Source organism: Cyphellophora attinorum, assembly GCF_001299255.1.
Source record: "Cyphellophora attinorum strain CBS 131958 chromosome Unknown Contig14, whole genome shotgun sequence".
Classification (NCBI taxonomy): domain Eukaryota; kingdom Fungi; phylum Ascomycota; class Eurotiomycetes; order Chaetothyriales; family Cyphellophoraceae; genus Cyphellophora; species Cyphellophora attinorum.
The window spans coordinates 448948-468041 of NW_017253242.1; the positions used below are offsets into that span (position 1 = coordinate 448948).

The 19094-nt window shown below is 52.5% G+C and overlaps 7 protein-coding genes across 7 annotated transcripts; 4 read left to right on the plus strand and 3 right to left on the minus strand.

Annotated features, from left to right (window-relative positions):
- Positions 1–1161: 1161 nt before the first annotated feature.
- On the plus strand, positions 1162–3052 carry AB675_3419 (putative transporter; the record flags this gene model as incomplete). The annotated part of the gene is made up of 3 exons (XM_018143468.1): positions 1162–1406; positions 1439–1783; positions 1873–3052. 3 exons carry the CDS (start codon positions 1162–1164, stop codon positions 3050–3052), a joined length of 1770 nt encoding a protein of 589 aa, XP_017999699.1.
- Positions 3053–3507: 455 nt separating this feature from the next.
- Positions 3508–5010, minus strand: AB675_3420 (uncharacterized protein; the record flags this gene model as incomplete). The annotated part of the gene is made up of 1 exon (XM_018143470.1): positions 3508–5010. The coding sequence occupies one exon, from the start codon at positions 5008–5010 to the stop codon at positions 3508–3510; it is 1503 nt and encodes a 500-aa protein (XP_017999610.1).
- A 3298-nt stretch (positions 5011–8308) lies between these two features.
- On the plus strand, positions 8309–10030 carry AB675_3422 (uncharacterized protein; the record flags this gene model as incomplete). Its single annotated transcript, XM_018143471.1, has 1 exon — positions 8309–10030. The coding sequence occupies one exon, from the start codon at positions 8309–8311 to the stop codon at positions 10028–10030; it is 1722 nt and encodes a 573-aa protein (XP_017999735.1).
- A 1008-nt stretch (positions 10031–11038) lies between these two features.
- Positions 11039–12043, plus strand: AB675_3423 (putative NADPH-dependent methylglyoxal GRP2; the record flags this gene model as incomplete). The annotated part of the gene is made up of 1 exon (XM_018143472.1): positions 11039–12043. The coding sequence occupies one exon, from the start codon at positions 11039–11041 to the stop codon at positions 12041–12043; it is 1005 nt and encodes a 334-aa protein (XP_017999604.1).
- Positions 12044–12157: 114 nt separating this feature from the next.
- On the minus strand, positions 12158–12378 carry AB675_3424 (uncharacterized protein; the record flags this gene model as incomplete). Its single annotated transcript, XM_018143473.1, has 2 exons — positions 12158–12243; positions 12312–12378. The coding sequence occupies 2 exons, from the start codon at positions 12376–12378 to the stop codon at positions 12158–12160; spliced, it is 153 nt and encodes a 50-aa protein (XP_017999645.1).
- Positions 12379–13544: 1166 nt separating this feature from the next.
- Positions 13545–15867, plus strand: AB675_3425 (putative serine/threonine-protein kinase fhkC; the record flags this gene model as incomplete). The annotated part of the gene is made up of 4 exons (XM_018143474.1): positions 13545–13589; positions 13641–14919; positions 14963–15672; positions 15709–15867. The coding sequence occupies 4 exons, from the start codon at positions 13545–13547 to the stop codon at positions 15865–15867; spliced, it is 2193 nt and encodes a 730-aa protein (XP_017999561.1).
- A 440-nt stretch (positions 15868–16307) lies between these two features.
- AB675_3426 (uncharacterized protein) lies at positions 16308–17147 on the minus strand (the record flags this gene model as incomplete). The annotated part of the gene is made up of 1 exon (XM_018143475.1): positions 16308–17147. The coding sequence occupies one exon, from the start codon at positions 17145–17147 to the stop codon at positions 16308–16310; it is 840 nt and encodes a 279-aa protein (XP_017999768.1).
- Positions 17148–19094: the final 1947 nt, after the last annotated feature.

Sequence of the window (19094 nt, forward strand, 5' to 3'; positions counted from 1 at the left end):
AGTCTTCTTACGCCACTGTCGATTGTGGTCGGAGTCGAGGAAGTGCAACCGGGGTGGCAGCAGTATTCCATGGCGCTCTCGAGAAAGCACGGACGCGCACCTGATATCTAGTACATAGCAAGCAGTATGAATTGCAACAAGCTGTTCAATTAGTATGCAAGACTAGGTGCCCCTGCCGCGAAAGGTATTCCACGTGGGTCGTCAAAGCCGGTTGACTGTCAATGTTGGCTATAAAATGCCTCCTGGCACAACTATCAATGTGAGGGTCCGCCGTGTAATTATATATATCGTGTGAGGCATTTCACATCAGACCTCGCTGCTTGTGTCTTCAGCCATCAGGGGAGCAGCTGTATATACCGTTTCGAGTTGACCATCAGCTTCGAGTACTCAGCCGTCCTTGGAGGTCATGATGCTGAGCGGAAGGTGCGAGCACGCAAGTTGAGCTGGTCGATGCAGTCCACGTGGCCTGAACTGAAGCCGGTAGACGAGTTACAGGGCCAGGGTATGAAGCCGGATGACAAGATTTTGCACGAGTCCGGATGACGCCCCTTGGTGAGGGACATACCAACGCAGGTACGCTCGAATACCGTGAGTAAGCACTACGAGCGCAGTCGCTGTGAGATGCCTGTCTTCGATGCACATATATGCCTCTGTCAATGGTGGGCTGGTCATCACCGCCTGAAATAAATGCCATTCTTGGCTTCTTAGGTGGTAGTCGGAGTACACCGACGCCATCGAACCAAGAATTTTCTCCTACAAACGCCCCCAATGCCGAGCTGAAGCCCCCAGAGACTGGCTCAAATCGACGCCAGGGCGGGCTTTTGCGCCACTATTACACGATCACTTCGCGTGTAGTGACTCATTCGGTGCTTTTGCGTGCTCTCTTTGAGTTTGTCATCTGGCCCACGTTGCTTGACCGACTCGGACTTGCAAAGATGGGGAAATGGCGATTTTTATATATGTTGCCTGATTCCCCGTGTCCGAGTGTCTTGATGTCGTTGACGATAGGAACGCGTAGGTCATTTTCTTTGTGGTAGATTTCCTTTGAAGGTGTGTAGTGCGCTGTGAGCGGTGATCAGTGCGCTTTCGGCTACAACGCGTCCCAACGGGATTGGACGAAGAAAGGTCAGAGCTGCTGGCAGTAGTCAGCCGAGGACGACAATGGCGGACATTAAAACCCAAACCGACACTGAGGTGCACATGGTCGATCACGTCGGCACCTCCTCGGCCTCACCGTCACCCCTCGAGCAAGGCTCTCAGCAATTCGAGCCCACCACTGCTTTAGACCACAAAGATCCCGCCTTTCTGCCGACAATCACGCAGAGCAAAGATGCTGCCACTACACCCGATGCCGCCGATGTCGACACCGAATCTGCCTCCCGCCAGCCAAACGCACCCGCTTCCGTGTCACCATGATCCTCGTGGCAATTTATCTCAGCTTGTTTGTAGCCGCTCTGAACGCCACCGTCATCACAACGGCCATACCCACAATTGTCGCCTCTCTCAACAGCCCCTCAGGGTACTCCTGGATTGGTGGCGCCTACCTGATCGCCAACGCCGCTGCCGCACCGATATGGGCCAAGCTCAGCGACATCTGGGGCCGCAAGCCGATTCTACTTGCTGCTGTGGCCATATTTGCTATGGCGAGCGTGGTCTGTGCCACAGCGCAGAGTATGAAGGCGCTGATTGTGGGACGGGCGTTCCAAGGGTCGGCCAGTGGAGGTTTGATCATGTTGACGAATGTGGTGGTCAGCGATATTTTCTCGATGAGGGAGCGGGCGCTGTATTTGGGGATGTGTGAAGGGATCTGGCTGCCGCGGGAGCGATCGGGCCGATTCTGGGTGGTGTATTGACTGATCTGGCCTCATGGAGATGGTGCTGGTGGATCAATCTGCCAGTATGTGGCGTGGCGGGGACGTTGTTATTGTTCTTCCTGGACGTGCATAACCCGAGGACGCCGCTGAGGAAAGGTGTCAAGGCTATTGATTGGGCTGGCAGTCTGAGCATTCTGGCGGTTGTGATAATGCTGTTGCTGGGACTGGACTTTGGCGGCGCGACATTCCCTTGGGACAGTCCGAAGGTCATCTGTTTGATTGTATTCGGTGTGGTATGCATCCTAATCTTCGTCTTCGCGGAGAAGAAAGTGGCGAGGTATCCTTTGATGCCAATGGGCATCTTCAAAGAGTCGAGCAATGTCGCGAGTCTACTGGTAACAGCATGGCATGGCATGAGCTTCATCGCTGGGGAATACTACTTCCCACTATACCTGCAGAGCGCCAAAGCAGCAAGTCCGCTGCGATCGGGTGTTCTGCTGGTGCCTTTGATTGTGATGACGGCTGGTTGTGGTGTCCTCACTGGCATCATCATGCATCGCACTGGAAAATATCGCGAACTAGGCTGGATCGGTACTGTTCTCCTGACCGCTGGATTCGGCGCTTTTATCAGCTTGCGACCCGATACCTCAATCGCGGCGATGGTGGGCTTCCAGCTCATTGCAGGTGCCGGATCCGGATTACTCTTTGAACCGCCCTTGGTCGCGCTCCAGGCTCACATTGAGCAAGACAACGTTGCTACAGCCACATCTACCTTCGCTTTCATCCGCAGTCTGGCTCTGGCTGTGTCCATTATACTGGGTGGTGTCGTCTTCCAGAACAGCATGGACAATCGTAGCGATACTCTACGAGCTTCAGGCCTTCCAGCTGATCTGGTAGAGGCGCTCAGCGGGAAGAATGCGGCTGCGAACGTGATGCTGACGCATACGATCACGGATCCGACACAGAGAGACGTAGTGAAGGACGCATTCGCGTGGAGTCTGCGTAACATGTGGATCATGTACACGGTGATTGCCTTCCTCGGCGTGATCAGCAGCGGCTTCGTAAAGCAGAAAGAATTGAGTAAAGAGCATACAGAAACAGTGACCGGATTGAAGGAGAAGAGTGTGGATGCGTTGTTGCATCCGTTACAAGCTGTGAGAAGCCATGTCAGTGGGGCAGGAGGCACTGCTGCTGAAGAGCAGGAACGACGAACGGTGGCGGAGGAAGTGGCTCGATGATGCCTTCCCTCCCACGGTTGTGACTATGGTACCAGTTAATTCCGACCAAGTCGTGATGTCTTCCTCAACGGAGCATCTTTTACGAGAGCATAAGTCGAGTGTTGAAGGAACGGCAAATGAACGCACGTGACAGTGTCAGGCGAACCATCTGACAAAATTCTAGGATTCATTTCGGGACCGGGCGTTTCGCGCACCAAGATAATGGGCATCACAACATATGGAGGGTCTTACTTGTATCTGCTGCATTTCAAGGGCCAAAAAGGGGTAGATCAGGGTTACCTTCAGCTTGACCATACATACATTGTCTGCAGTCCAAAGATCATGGCGCAACCATGTTGCAACACGCGTGGTGTATGCTGATACTGACAAAAGCTGCGCGCATCTCATGGTCTGCCTACCATTGGGGCTGCTAAGCTGCGAATAGCAACGTGGACATTCCGCAGCACTCCCACGCACTAGGTTTGAACGTCTTCTTCACCTAGTCCATCGTCCTCGTCCTCATCCTCCCACTCCACTTCATACTCTTCATCCTCCTCCTCTTCCTCTCCGCCGTCCTCAGTTCCAGGGTATTCGTTATTCAATCGGACTCTATACGCAATGTGTTCAACTCTACGTTTCTCTGCCTTCTCCTCCCGCACCAGGGCCTCCGCTTCGACCCAGGTCGCCACTTCGTAGTCAGTCGCAAGTTTTTTCATGCTAGCAATATGTGCCAATTGGTCGACAATGAGTTGTAGGCAGCACATACGGCTTTCCTTGTCTTTCAGCTTCCAACTTTGACTGCGAAGCAGTTCTATGGCTCTGTAGCCCAGCTTGATAAGATCCTTCTCGGTCACAGTTGTTGGCCGCAGTTCCATACTATCCCCTTGGCTGCCGCCCACGCAGTGGCAATGCATGGGCATATAATTGCCTAGAAGGAGCTCAAGGCAACCAGGGAGACCGTATTCCACGCACGCGCTGAGCATCCTGTAATCGATCACCACAGGAAAGTCGCATACATGGTTCAGCATCAGCCAGCGGTACAGGTAGTGAGCATCGTCCAGGTGTTCCCCTTTGCGGCGAAAGTCTTTGGAAGGCTGCTCGAGGGTCTGATAAATTCGCTGGCTCAATAGTGCCTCGTTGCATCGCAAGTCGCGTCGGAAATCTCCTGCATCCGGCTCCTTCGTCAACTTGTCATAAGACGCGTCCTTATCGATGGTACAGCAACGTATGAAGAGATCGCGTAGGTAGGAGCTCTCGTTGACCGGGTCGTGGGTTATCAGACAGTCTGGGAGAAACGTGACCGAAAACAAGTCGTACACGCGTCTCAGAGACTTCATCGAAACGCCCCGTGCGTTGTAAACATCGGCGTGAAGGAAGTTGTCGCGAAACTGGAGAAAGCCGTAGCGCCATCGACCTGATTTGATCTGGACGGATATTCCCAACTGTTGCATATTGAGATCCTTCAAGGGCGTACTCGCGGTCTCCATCTCCACACCACCTCTTCGTACACTAGTCATCCGGTACGCTTCGTTGTTGAGGACTTGTACCCTTACAAGTTGTTGGAATAAGAACTTGTGTAGCTGCTTCAGGTGCGAGATCCGTAGCCATGAACTAGCAGCCACATCGCGTTGCAGATACTGCCTCTCCTCGCAAGTCCAGTTGTGTCCTTCGTGTCCGGTCAGCGGCCAGAATTGGGGGTGCAACAGAGCTAGTGGATTACTGACATCTGTGGTGCCATACGCGAGTCCCACGAGCGAACGGGTGTAGTTGACGAAGTCGGGTAGTAGAACATACAGTGTCTTGCACGCATGAATCATGCATGGTTCGCGGGCAAGGTTGAATATGTGGATCAGCAGCTCGGCGGGCAAACCCATCAAGTTGAAGCTGGAGCTTTTGTTGTCGTTCACTGTAGCAACACCGCGGGATTTCGGTAGTCTATCGTCGCCAGCGGACACATATTTCCGCTTGATTCCGTGCATGATGTACTCTTTATTGGTCTGCACAGAATAGTTGCGAGTGAAAACGTACAGGGCGACGGTAGCGATGTTATATGCATATGTTGAAGGGCGGGTGAGACAACGAGGTCCAGCCAGACGCCTTTGGGGGCGAAGTTGTCTTGGCGAGTGTCAGCCGTTATCATCTCGGAAGGAACCATCATCGACAAAGAATGATCAGCTGCTTGCATTGTTGACTGCTTAGTAGACATGATGACTTTGGTACAAGAGACTATCCTCAACTTCGAGACGTCGCGCAGAAGCGCTGCTCGGCGGTCATGTCGCCGGAAGGACTAGTAGCTGAGACCTCCTTTGATTGAGCAGACATCCCATGCACGAGGCCAGCTTGCCATCTCCGGACACAATTCCATCAAGCAGACTGCTTCTCGCTCGACGCGATCTCTGGATCTTCCTTAGCACGCGGCGTCATAGTGCCACCATGAGGGCCACCATGCCCGCCAGAGATGGATGCACGGGCTTGCGTTGCAGTCAGGCCCTGCGTGTAACCATCGTCCTCGACGTTGAAGTTACTCCATTCGCCGATAACCTCATCATGGAACTGGTCAAGATCGACACCTAGGTCCTCGACTTCGTCACTGACCCGAAGACCCATGAATGGCGTGTACTTCAGGCCTAGCAGCATGATGACCGAACAAACGAAGCTGTAAGACATGATCGAAGCAATCTCAGCCAGTTGCTTGGCGATTTGGACACCGTGGCCGTCAACGGCACCGGATGCAAGTGTTGGAATGCCATCGAGTGCTGAGATCGATTGGGTGGCAAAGATTCCCGTCAAGAACGCACCACATGCTCCGCCGATGCCATGGAGCTTAAAGACTTCGAGGCCGTCGTCGATGCGGAGCCACTCGTGCTATGCAATTCGTCAGAAAGGAAGCAGGGGATGATAGTGAGAAGGAAGCTTACCATGCCGTCCAAGCCGCTGCAGCACAACGCAGTGATGAATCCGATGGCTGCGGCGTACCACGTTGTGACATAGCCCGCAGCAGGTGTGATGCCAACAAGGCCGGCAATGATACCTTCACAGGCAACAATGACGCTCCATCTGCGCTTATTCTTGAAGTACCCAACGATGCTATAGCCGATGCACCCAGTCGAGGCTGCGATCTGCGTGTTGAAGATCGCCTGCATGGCTCGAATGCTAGCGTTGATTGCAGAGCCACCGTTGAAGCCAAACCAACCAAACCAGATGAGACTGTACACTTGTTAGTGATCGTCAGAACTGATCCTGCTTCAGGGACTGACCATGTGCCAAGGAAGGTGATGGTGACATTGTGTGGTTTGTACACGTGCTTCTCACCAACTCTCCTGCGCTTGCCCAGAACCAGGGCATAGGCTAGGCCAGCTGCGCCAGATGACATGTGGACTGGACCACCGCCAGCGAAGTCGAGAGCGCCGAAGGTGAACAGCCAGCCATTGGCGTTCCATGTCCAGTACGCGATTGGGCAGTAGCATACAGTTGCCCAGCAGAATCTGCCATGAGGTCAGCGCAGAGTTCTCCTTGGTCGACACAGACGACAAACCCGAAGATGATTGAAGGAATGATCCTCCCTCGTTCGAAGGCGCCACCGACAACAATCATGACAGCACAAGCACAGAACATGAGCTCGTAGAAGCAGAAGACAATCTCAGGGATCAGTGCAGAACCCCACGATGGCGCTGCGGCGACCTGTCTCCATGTCAGCCACGTCAAGGAGGATCCTGTGTTGGGACTTACGTTCTGCATGCCAAACTCGGAAAAGTCACCGATGAAAACACTTCCCGTTCGCGAGAAAGCGAGCGTGTAACCCCAGAATATCCATTGGAATGAAATGACCGATATGACAGTCAACGACTGGAAGATCATGGACAGTGCCGACTTCCGCTGACACATGCCTCCGTACAACATGCCGATACCTGGGATGATCAAGAACACCAGGCAGCCCATGATGATTTGGAAGATGTAATGGAACTCCAGACCAGTGTACGGTAGGTTCACATTGACTTCGACCGGATCACCACCGCGTGCCATGGAGGGATCGAACTCCGGCATCGTTTGGCCTGGTGCCTTGAATCATGTAAGTGATGCGATCCAGCGAGGTGGGCTTCAAGTCGCTACTTACCACCGACATCTTGGCAAAGGATGGTTGTACAAGGACGTACGAGCAGGTGAATTGCGAATGCTGCAGCAACTACTTAGGTAGAAGTTGTCTGGGGAAGCGCAAGCAGAATGGCAACCCGTGGGATTAAGTACCCTGTCATCGGTTCGTGCGCGAAAAGATCTGAGACCGTTCCGTGCAGGGCCACCATCCACGCGATCTCGGCCACACCATCTTTTAGCGAGAGCAACAGTACCTCCACGTTCTTTTCGTGCTCCTTGCTCCTTGCAGAAGCGAATGAACCCAACATTTGCGGGATAGCCAAATTCGGGACTCGCCAGTCGGATCGATCTTACTGGCTAGATGCAGCCAAGAGTCAAGCCACTGATAAGCTTCGCTCGTGTTGAGCTTGCTTGAGGCTTGGCATTTGACTTTTGGGCGTGTTAGGGGCATAATTCTTATCTTAGGTTTTCTGAAGCGTTCAAAGCTTTTGCTTGACAAGTTGACATTATCTCCACTCATGATGGGATCGATTTCAATGTTATTTGTCTAGGGTTTTACTGAAGCAATCAACGCCGGAAGACACGAAATATTAACGTTGATAAGGTCCCGAAGCTGCAGCGCCAGACCTCATCTCGAGATTTATCAAATCAGCTGAGCACAGACAACTCCTCGGGAAAGGGCTTGGCAGGTACCAGGGATTTTATAACGCTAGGAATTCCCGGCAAGAGATACCGTGCCTCGACCTAGATTCTCTATGTCATCAAAGCACATGGGTACTCTGCAGAACTTTGCCTGCAGCACCTGGACGCCTTTCCCATTCGTGGAGCGTAGTGGCGCGAAGTCGAGAGGTAGGCAAATGTTACAGAACAAGCATTGTTGCCTTCTTGGCTACAATTCTCTCAGCAGAACCACGACTGTGCACGACAATGCTTGGTAGTCAGCCGCACAAGGCTCCCGTGGAACTTGACACGTGTTGTGAGTACCTTGCGAAGAGGACACATCGCTCTGCTATGTCTCATCGCTGCTTTACAACACTGCCTGTGTTCGTGCTTTACATTTGTGATACTACTCGAACAGCCAAAACTACAACAAAGGACCCGAATACAGCACGGCCATATTCGTCCACTGTTTACACAAACTATACTCGCTAAACGAATCCGCGTGCTTGCTTGAACTCAGCCATCATGAGTGACACCGTGACGGCCAGCGTCTGCTGGAAGGCTTACGGCCACATACAGACTTCTCTACTCCTTACAACCAGGAGAACGCCCTCAAAATCGCAGATCGAATCAGTCCGTCCAGTACGATCTGCACGCACGACCGCAGCCGTCGAAAACGGAATCAGAAGCATGTCGATAACCCCACCAGAACAGCAAGTCCAAACCTTTGGGATCGAGTTCGAAGCATGCCTTGTCTACCACGAAGACGTATTACAGACTATACTGCAGGACCATCAGATCAACCATCATGCAATAGTCAAGGGCCACCCGACGGCGTTCGACGAGCAATTCCAGGACAGTCAACTTCATGATGCCACCGTGGCCTCTCAGGACTGCCGAATGCATTACCCTTCCTGGACACTGGCAGTGTCCGCAGACGGGGAACTTACGGCCCAATTCGACCATGTCGCTAGCAATCGCGGGTCTTTCTATCGACAAGACCCAAACGCTGCGGAGCAGAAACAACGTGTCAGGAAGCTCTACATGGAGCATTTGTTAATTGCAAAGAAGGCTCTACAATCTCAAAGCCTACCTGTCAGTGTTGTTGGAACGATTGGGACCCACGACAGCCTTCCACTGCCCACACAAGGCAGCGAGCGCGATCGTCTGGTCTCGAGAAGCGCGGACTACACACATTGGACATTAACGAACGACTTTACTCTGACAGGGTGTCTTCCGAGTCAAATAATCGCTTCCGTCAAACAAGTCAACGACGAAAACATACAGCGATTCGACAGCCACGGTCTGGAACTCATTACACCCGTCTTTCAGTTCGACCAATTCGACGCGTCGTTTGATACAATCCATGAATACATCGACGCCATCACAAACGGCCAGATATGCCACACAATGCCCTCTGTGTGGGCGGGCATGCACGTGCATATTGGCGTTGCTAGCGACGCAGACAATATCGAGAGCCGGAAACGCAGCGAAAATTTTATTCGCGCTCTGCTCTTCCTCCTGCTCGTGCACGAGGACTTGATCACCAAATGCTTCCCCCGAAGTCGGTCGGGTGAACAAGCCGTGTCACCATGTCGAGACGTCGAGGAAACCACAGCACTCGACGACATCAGCCCAGAAGAGCTTGAGCGGCAATGGGAGGAGGAAACCGAAAGGGAACAAGCCGAACAAGCCCGACAAGACGCTCTGACTCCAGCAGAGAAAGAAGCAGATCATCTCACGAACGAGTTGAGGGATATACGCGAAAACGAACGCCTGGTCCTGGAGGCGGAAGCAAGACTCACCAACGCCACGGAAGTCCAGTCAAACGCGCGGCACTTTGCCGCGGAGCACTCCCTCGCATACCCGCTGGACCCGAACACAGTGTGGAAGATCGTGTTCGATCCGTCTAATTCAGCACAGCGGCTTCTGGAGACATACCAGAGCGTCCGCGAGCGGAAAACTGCGGACGATAGGAGGATCCGATCGCTCAATCGTGGCTTCATGTACAATTTCAGCAATCTGTACGAGCATATGTACACCGAGCCTGGCGAGGATGGGCAGCGACAGAAGCCGACGATTGAGTTCAGGCAGCATGAGTGCTGTGTAGAGGCGGAAACGGCAAAGAAATGGGTCCGCTTTCTCGAGGCGCTCACAGAGAAGGCGTCGTCAATAGGTCATGGAGCCTTGAAGCCTGTACCGGATGGTCGCCATATTTCATCATGGGTGAATTCTGTGCGTGGCTGAAACTGGATCGGGAAAATCAGGCGTATTGGCAGATGAGGTGCAATATACACCGATACGATCGGCCTTCAGCTCTGTCGGGGACCTAACTGCAGCGAATATCGCTGCCCTATACACGGTGAAGCACGCCTGGGATAGCACAAAATTATGAGTACAATGAATATTCGAGCATTTGGACCTTGACAATTTGTCAAGCTTGACTGGCAATTACATCTTGATCAGCTCATCCAGTCATCAGTAGCTGTCTCGTACCTCTGACGCCGACGCTCACAGGTTCACGACCAACCGGTCCTGTGTGATTCTGCTGACTTCCGAGTCCAAATGAAGCCGATGACGATCGAGCCACTACGGTCAAGTCTCGTTGCTCTCATCCTGCTCATCTGACTCTGACAACAAAGCATCCAGGACGAGCAGTACTTACATAGGCTTCGACGGCCCCCACATCAGGCACGAACGAGGCAACCTTTTTGCCTACTTCGCCATGCTTCGTTGTGCGCAATATTGGCGTACGAGTACTTAGAATATGTCCTGCGTACAATTCTGAGGGACCTTTCGTATTGTACTGAGGTGCAGCGTGGGAATACCACCACTAAAGCGAAAAGCGGCGCCGGCGGCTGATCATCGGCTCCTACGATCCCATCACGCTCTGGCCTGGGATAGCGAACCGACTCGACTTACAAGTAGCAACCGAGTCGAGGCTGCAAGCGAACGAGGTCGCCTATGGGATTCACGTTATCGCATATCGTTCGGACACGTTCCGTCATAGATTTTTTATTGCCGAAGATAAATTCATGAACCATGACGTCGTGATGGAATCAATTGTCGTGCTTCATGGAGAAATTGCGACACTACAAGATAGAAAAATGATCAAGCCTCTCAACGTTCGTGCATATCTATAATACACCACCGGCCTCGAAGTGATCACCGACACCACCAAAACCAGCTCCACGTCCAATCACCTGTTATAAACCTCGAAACCTTACAACTTTCTCAACCACCCATCAACCAAAAATGCGCTGCCTCGTAAGCGGCGGCTCCGGCTTCATCGCCGCGCATGTAATCGAAGCCCTGCTGAAGAACAAGCACTCGGTCGTCTTCACCGTCCGCTCCGATGAGAAGGGCCAGAAGATCCTCTCCAATCACCCCAACAGCCCCAAAGATCAACTCTCCTACGTGATCGTCAAAGACATTGCACAACCCTGCGCCTTCGACGAAGCCGTCAAGTCGGACCCACCATTTGAAGCAGTCCTCCACACCGCGTCGCCTTTCCACTTCAACGTCACCGACCCCAAGAAGGACCTTCTCGACCCCGCCATCAATGGCACCAACGGGATCTTGGCAGCAATCAAGAAGAGCGCGCCATCCGTAAAACGCGTCGCAATCACCAGCTCATTCGCCTCAATCATAAATCCGAGCAACCACGCCAAAGTCTACAGCGAGAAAGTCTGGAACCCAATCACCATGGAGGAAGCTGTCCAGGATCCCGCATCAGCGTACCGCGCGAGCAAGAAGTTCGCTGAGGAAGCAGCGTGGAAGTTCGTCGAGACCGAAAAGCCGAACTTCACGCTCACGACCATCTGCCCGCCGCTCGTGCTGGGACCGGTAGTGCACTACTTCAGCAGTCTGGAGAGCTTGAACACGTCGAATGAGCTGGTACGGGATCTGATTCAGGGAAAGTTTGCTAAGGACGGCTTGCCAGCGACGAGGGTGCCGCTGTTTGTCGACGTAAGAGACTTGGCGGACGCACACGTGCAAGCGGTAGAGAGGGAACAGGCGCAGGGCAAGAGGTTCTTCGTGACGGCGGGCTTCTTCAGGAATGGCGATGTTGCAGACATTGTGAAGAAGAACTTTCCCGAGTACGAAAAGAAGTTGCCGGGAAGCTGGGAGTATGTGCCCAAGGATTTTGGATTCGATGTGGACAACAGTCGGGGCAAGGAGGTGCTGGGATTGAAGTACAGGAGGTTGGAGGATAGTATTGTGGATCTGGTTAAGAGCTTGCAGGCTGCTGGTGCATAGCGCTTTGAGGCTGAACTATGTGTGGGTATATAGAGCTGTATGGGTATAGAGCGTCATCGAAGTGTGGTGTACATGGGTATCGTTGTGATTGTGTTGGTAGGAAAACGAAAGCATTTAGCGGTAGTTTTGGTTGTCCTTGATCATCTCCTTCTGGCTCGCGAGGAGCTTCTTGATCTTGGCTTTCAGCGACGACAATTTTCCTAGTAGCACATTCTGGTCAGCAACCCGCAACAAGACGTAGCCACGAATGCTAACGGTACACGCGTACCTGGCTTGTGGGACCCAGCATCAGAGGCTGGCTTTGGGGACGTTGGTGCTGCCTCCGTGGTATCCATGGCGCTCAATTTACGTCGAACTTTTGCAGATGTTCACTGAGAGATGAAGATCGTAGTAATGGGTCGGGCTGACACATATATACCTTTACATGCCTTACGAAGACGGTCGGGATGACACATATATGAATTGACGCGCCTTACCATCAGGGTCCTGGTCATGGGGTGAGTTTCTGAGCCTCATCACGAACCCGACGTACCGATAAAGTTCATGCGCGGATGGACCGGGACACGAGGATTCGCTGCATAAGCGTCGTTCGCCATAGTCGACCAGTACTGCATCCTGGATCTTCTCTATTGGACTGCTCGCCAGCTGCACGACTTTCTTCGTACGTGTATCATGAGATGACGTTGGCCAGGCTGGAATGAGCCTGGAGGACTCAGATCGGGGTCTCCGCGATCTGAACGCGAGCCCTGATCAACCTGGGTCGACTTACACCCGCTCTCATTTTCTTTGTTGACTGTGCGTGGACATTGTCTGGGCAATGATATCACATAAGCTGACGAAGCGTGTGTCCGACGAACGAAAGTTCTTTCTCAAATCTGAGCGTTAGTCATGTGTAAGTCGCTTCCAGTAGAAGCCTGATCGGATGAGTTCAGCACGGGTACAAGACTGTGCAGTAAGACCATACAGCGCATCGCGTGCATGATCTAGGATACCTATCTGAAGGCGGAATCCCTTTATAGGGAACAAAGTCAGACAGGTGATCTGAAGTCAGACACCAAAGTCGCCAGTTACTCGGAGCGATGAAACTCGGCACGTGACCTATGATGGAGATAGCGCCTCAAGTTCCGGGCGGAAATGATCCCCACCTTCCGGTGACATGGGCCATCTCAAGCCTAGCCTTTCTCGCCAGCTTCGAGAATTGGGGTACTCGGCGATCCAATCGACAGGACCACGATGACCAGGAACCTCCTTCCGGGCCAGAGAGTGCATTACAGCGACTGCTGACAATTGATCCCATCATTATTTATTGGCTGTCAATCAAACTGCCGTTGACACTGTAGACGCGTTCGACGGCCGTGCATTCCACACAGCACAGGACGCCAGTACTGGGCTTGAACAGGCTGCACAACCCGCTACGCATGACGGCAGTCTGACGGGTCACCATTTCTCTCTGAATTCCGAATATTAGTCCACTATCGACCTCATTCGCTCACTTCCAACCATGGCGCCGAAGGCCCAGCAAAGTAGCGGCTTAAAGCGAGGTCGAGTACGCGCAGCCCTGTACTATGCGTGATACCCGAGGCTGACCGCGGCGTAGCATAGCACTGGCGAGGACCAAGAGATCAAGAAACCTCGTCGGTCTCAGCGAGTGGCATCGCAGTCGCAGCCTCACACGAAGCACACTCCGATCAACAATCAGTATCTGCCCTCACCATTGACCAACCAAGAGTCAACAGCCACAGAAAAAGATGAGAGAGGACTATCACCTGTAAGAGGACTACGTGAAGCCACGCCAGTAGTCTCGTCGCAACAGGTCTCGTCACCTCCACACGACACTCAGCCCTTGTCGCAATTTATATACCCCTCAAGAGACATCGAACCCGATGTCGATGCTGAGGAAGACACGTGGGGCGTGCTGTACCCATTGAATCCCGAACTTGGCGGTAAACTCGTCATGCAAAAGAGAAACTTCTGTCCAGCTCCGGTCAAGCCCCTCGAAGTCAGCAAGGATGCCGTGAAGACAAAGAAGAAGTCGAAGAAGTCGCTCGTGGAAGACGAAGAATCATACGAAGCAACGAAGTGCAAAGAAGGCTTCCCGAGTGGTGGCTATTTGATTGGCCGGCATCCTGAATGCGATCTGATCGTTGACATACCCACGATTTCCAACCGACATTGTCTGATCTTCAGTGAAAACAAAGGTGGTAATACGCGAGCGATCCTCGAAGATTTGTCGACAAACGGAACGCACATCAACGATCAAGTGCTGGGTCGCAACAAGCGGAGAGAGTTAGAAGATGGCGACGAGATCACCCTCCTGGAAGACGCGAGATTCATCTTCAGATACCCGCGACACCATTCGTCGTCGGGCTTTGGGCAACAGTATCGCATTCTTCAACAGCTGGGCAAAGGTCATTTTGCTACAGTGTATCTATGTGTTGAGCGCACGACTGGCATGAAATTTGCCGTCAAGAAATTCGAGAAGCGCATGGGCGAGTCTCAGCGGTCGCAAACGGAAGGCTTGCAGCAAGAGATTGCCGTGCTTAAAAGTGTCAGCCATCCAAACGTGCTCTGCTTGAAGGATACATTCAACGAGGACGATGGTGTCTACCTGATCCTGGAGCTGGCAGCTGAGGGAGAGCTGTTCAACTGGATCGTGACCAAGCAGAAATTGACTGAAGAAGAGACACGGAAAGTCTTCATTCAGCTTTTCCAGGGCACGAAATACCTCCACGAGCGAAACATTGTACATCGTGACATCAAGCCGGAGAACATCTTGTTGACGGACAAGAACCTTGCTGTTAAGTTGGCAGATTTTGGACTCGCGAAGATTATTGGTGAAGAGTCGTTCACGACCACACTTTGCGGCACACCGAGCTGTAAGTCCATCCCCCCTGTATCGTTTCCTGCTAACGTGTACAGATGTGGCTCCAGAGATTCTGCAGAACACTAAACACCGAAGATACACCCGCGCTGTGGATGTGTGGTCACTTGGCGTTGTTCTCTACATATGTCTTTGCGGCTTCCCTCCATTCTCCGACGAATTGTATTCACGAGAAAATCCATACACGATGGCACAGCAGATCAAAATGGGTCGTTTCGACTATCCTAGCCCCTACTGGGACCCGATAGGAGACCCCGCTCTCGACCTGATCGATCGGATGCTCACCGTCGATGCCGACAAGCGGCTAACAATAGACGAATGTCTGGAACACCCCTGGACTCGTAACGTGGCCAACGGCCATATCAATCCCGCCGACAGCACGGATGGTCTGACTGGTGCGATGGACGAGTTGGACTTCTCTAAGCGGAAGGTACAGCGACAGCGAACGCTGCTCGCCGACATCAACGACATCAAGGTCAGCAAGGTCGTCAAGATCAAGGCCGATGGAGCCCCTGGCAATCCGGAGCCCCACACCAAGAAGGTGAAAGTATGGGAGAAGAACCCTGAGGGGAAGTTGGCAACAGCCGATCCCAACGTGAAGAAAGCGGTCAACGGCAAAAGCCATTATGGTGTCCACGAGGAGCATCCAGCAGCTAATCGCCAGCAAGATGAGTTCATGAAAATGGGAGGCAAAGGAGACATGCAGCTGTTTGGTGATGATGCTTCGAGTAGGTATCTCCCGGAAGAGGTACCATCTTGACCATGGTCGTATTGACCTGAACAGATATGGCGACCTATGGGTCTTCAGGATTATGAGTATCCTCCTTCGATTCCGCGTCTGGATATAGCCACACCGATATGCGTCAATGCGATCTGGGACCTGTCTGGCTGTTTATTACACAAAGAGCACAGAATATACTGTATCAACAAGATCATGGCGTAGTAAAAAATGTAGCTTTAGTAGGATCGTTGAACATTGCAATACGTTTGTTGCAAAATCAGCCGCCATACTTTTTTGGCCGCGGCAGACTATTTGCTTCTTTCTTAAAGCGCGAAGGCCACCTCGTCAACACATCGCAGCTTCGAAGCCTTGAGGAAGGGACCCTATGGTCGCTCCCTGTCGGATATTACACGGCTCTGCTCCTTCATGAGGAACTCTCTACGATACTCTAGCATCAGAAGGCGAGTATCTATGTGACGAGCGACCTAAGTCCATACGAACCTTTGTTCCGCCAAATCCAATTCTGTATGTAGTCTGATTGCATTGAATGTGATAGGAAGTGATCAAGTATCCTCAAGCCTGGCAACCAGCAACGCAACCATCGTAAGTATGCGCACACTTCGAACCGACCAGACAAGACACGATAGGGTGTTCCAGCATCCTCAAGCCTGGCAACCAGCGACACAACCATCGTAAGTATGCGCACACTTCGGACCGACCAGGTAGTTGATCAAGTCAAGTGCCTTTTCTGCAGCTTCTTCGGATCCATAGAAGGATGCGTAAGCAGAAGCCTTGATGTCGCAGAGACGGAGCTCAGAAGCAGGCACAGCCTGGTCATCGTTTCCAGCAGTGCTCACGCCCGCATCTATTTCTTTCTTGTAGACCAGGTAAATTTCCCAGCACGACTTGTACCAGTCAGATCCCTCACATTGTGTTGGCAACGGACCAAAGGTAGCGCACAGACGGTAAAGCAGTAGTTGGCTTGAGATTGCGCTAGAGAACAGCGAAGACTGCATATATTCGCCCCAAGATTGCCCGGATTGCTCCACGTGCTTGGTTTGCTTGCGAGAGGACATCCAGCAAAAAGGCTCGTTCTGACTCAGGCGGAAAAGGTCATAGCCTGACCGATCGACTTGGACAGGTCCACGCCGGGCAGGATCATACTCGGCAGGTGCGTCCCGTATCTGCCAGATCTCACAGAAGGTCTCCGCGAGCTCGCAGGGGTGGTCGGTATAGTCGGTGCCCTCCGTAAGAAAGCGTTGACGGATGAAAGCGACGTGGCGGTCTGCGGACGGTATACGGGCAATGGACTTCTGGATGCCGTCCTGTTTCTGCTGCAATTCGCGATGCTGGCTGAGAAGATCTGAGAAGAGGTTTGCTTGGGCCAGTGGTGGTAGTGAAGCAAAGCTCTGTTTTGCTTCTTCGATTGGCAGTTGTTGTAGCAGTGCTTTGGTACTGATGGCCTGCAAGGAGCTTGCTCCGGTATCCGATGAATCGGCCATGATTGATACAGGAACGGTTTTGTTGTTCTTGAATTGGCTGTGTGGTTAGAAGATATGCGGGCCGCTGAGATCTTTCAGCAGCTTCTAGGCATGCGCACTTTTAGTTACTTATCGACAATCGCGCTGCGGAAGGCTCCTGCAGGCAGCACAATCCACCCTTCGTGGTTTTCAACAACTCATTTGTTGACGAAGTCGCGACCGAATGCATCGGACAGAAGTCGTGTCTTGGGCTTGAGCAGAGACGGTACATCACTCCAATGAAGTTGCGAATAAGCAAGCGTTCCGATTTCGCGTGAGACCGATGTTTCTAAGCTCTTTTCTCTTTACCATCGTTTCAAGTGCTGTGTTCAGCCGAAACGTTCAGGGGCATCCAAGCCTGGACCGAGGAGAGTGCCAAGGCTGTCATCATCGAAATGTGACCCTATGATAAAAGCTCTAGCTTCTGCATAACAATACTAAGTACATCAACATGCCACCAGATAATCTCGGAACTGTTGCTACATGTATTCAGGCGCCGATCTATCTATGTGTGAGTCTTTGAATCAAATGAGCAGCTGTAGGTTGAAACGCAGCCCTTTGAAAAGTACTCCCCCCCGAGAAAGCAGGTCGGAGAAGGCGCTCAGTCCATTTGACCATAGCTTGAGAGCTTCGGAGCAGTAAACAGTTAGGTTAGACCCGAGGCGATGGACAGCGGGCTCAGCGCTAAGGTGCTTCGGGGGAAGGTCAGTGATGACTTACCTTGTGTGTTGACGTCCTAGCTTCATCCACACACTGGAAGAGGTACCAGTGAGGGACTACTGACAGCCTGCACTGCGGGAAAGTGCGTCAACTTCGCAGGCCGACCATGCGCTTCGGCTTACCGCCTAGGCGATTGCAACTGTATGGAACTTTGCTTGACACAGCACAAAATGGTCCTCTCCGACACTGGGATGACAGCTCCTTTTGAGTCTCTGAAGAATCACGTGGTACCTCAGCTTCAATACGCTGAAGCGATTGTGGCGATCTCTGAATCACCATAAAATTTTCCTCTGAAGGAAACTGCGTGGGGCTTCGACTTCTGAATGCTGAGCGATTACACGTGCCGAATCACCGGAGGAGAACTCGCCGTAGTCCTCCGCGCCGACACAGTGCAACCTAACGCTCGTGGAGATCTCTGAATCGTCACAACAACCTCCCCTGAAGAATATGCGCGGGGCTTCAGCTTCTGGTTACCTAGGCGATCACACGTGCCGAATCACCGGGGGAGAACTCGCCGTACTCCAGCGCGCCGACACAGTGCAACACAACCCAATCGGACTTGACAACCAATTTTGGGGTCCCACTACAGAGAAACTCACGCAGCGCTTTCAGTTTCCGGCGGATAGACGATCGACATCGAAGTAGCTATCTCGAGCAGGGCTCCTTAGCTCGGGCCTGCCACGAGTGTGCTATCACTCAAAGCGAACGCTCCCGCTTCCGTCCATCTTGGCACTTGAACTAATCGACGCAGAATCAACAGAAAGAAAGACCATGGGGATCCCAGTCGGGACAAACGCTCCAACTTCCTTCCACTTCGGTAACTTGAACTTATCGACATGATCCTCTGGAGGGAGATATAGAAGTTCCCAGATTAAGAAAGAACTCACCATGGCCTAGGGACACAATTTTCCCACATAGGTCCCGTCCGGGTGGTCACAAACTTTCCCCGAACACACAACAACACTCACTGTCGCGAACGACCCCAGCTCATGCGGTCTTGCAATTTCCTCGCATCGTCTTTCTCATTACCTTTAAGTCCGGCGAGAGTTTCGCACGGCTGTCAGGGGAGGGAGCTTCCCAGAAACTTCCGCTTGACGTCCTGTATTGAGGAGAACGAGCATCCGCCTTGTAGCGCGGCTGATCTGGCATGTACACACCATCCCTCATCCACGGAGGGCCTTGGGCGGTGTGACCCCAGCATTCCTCATA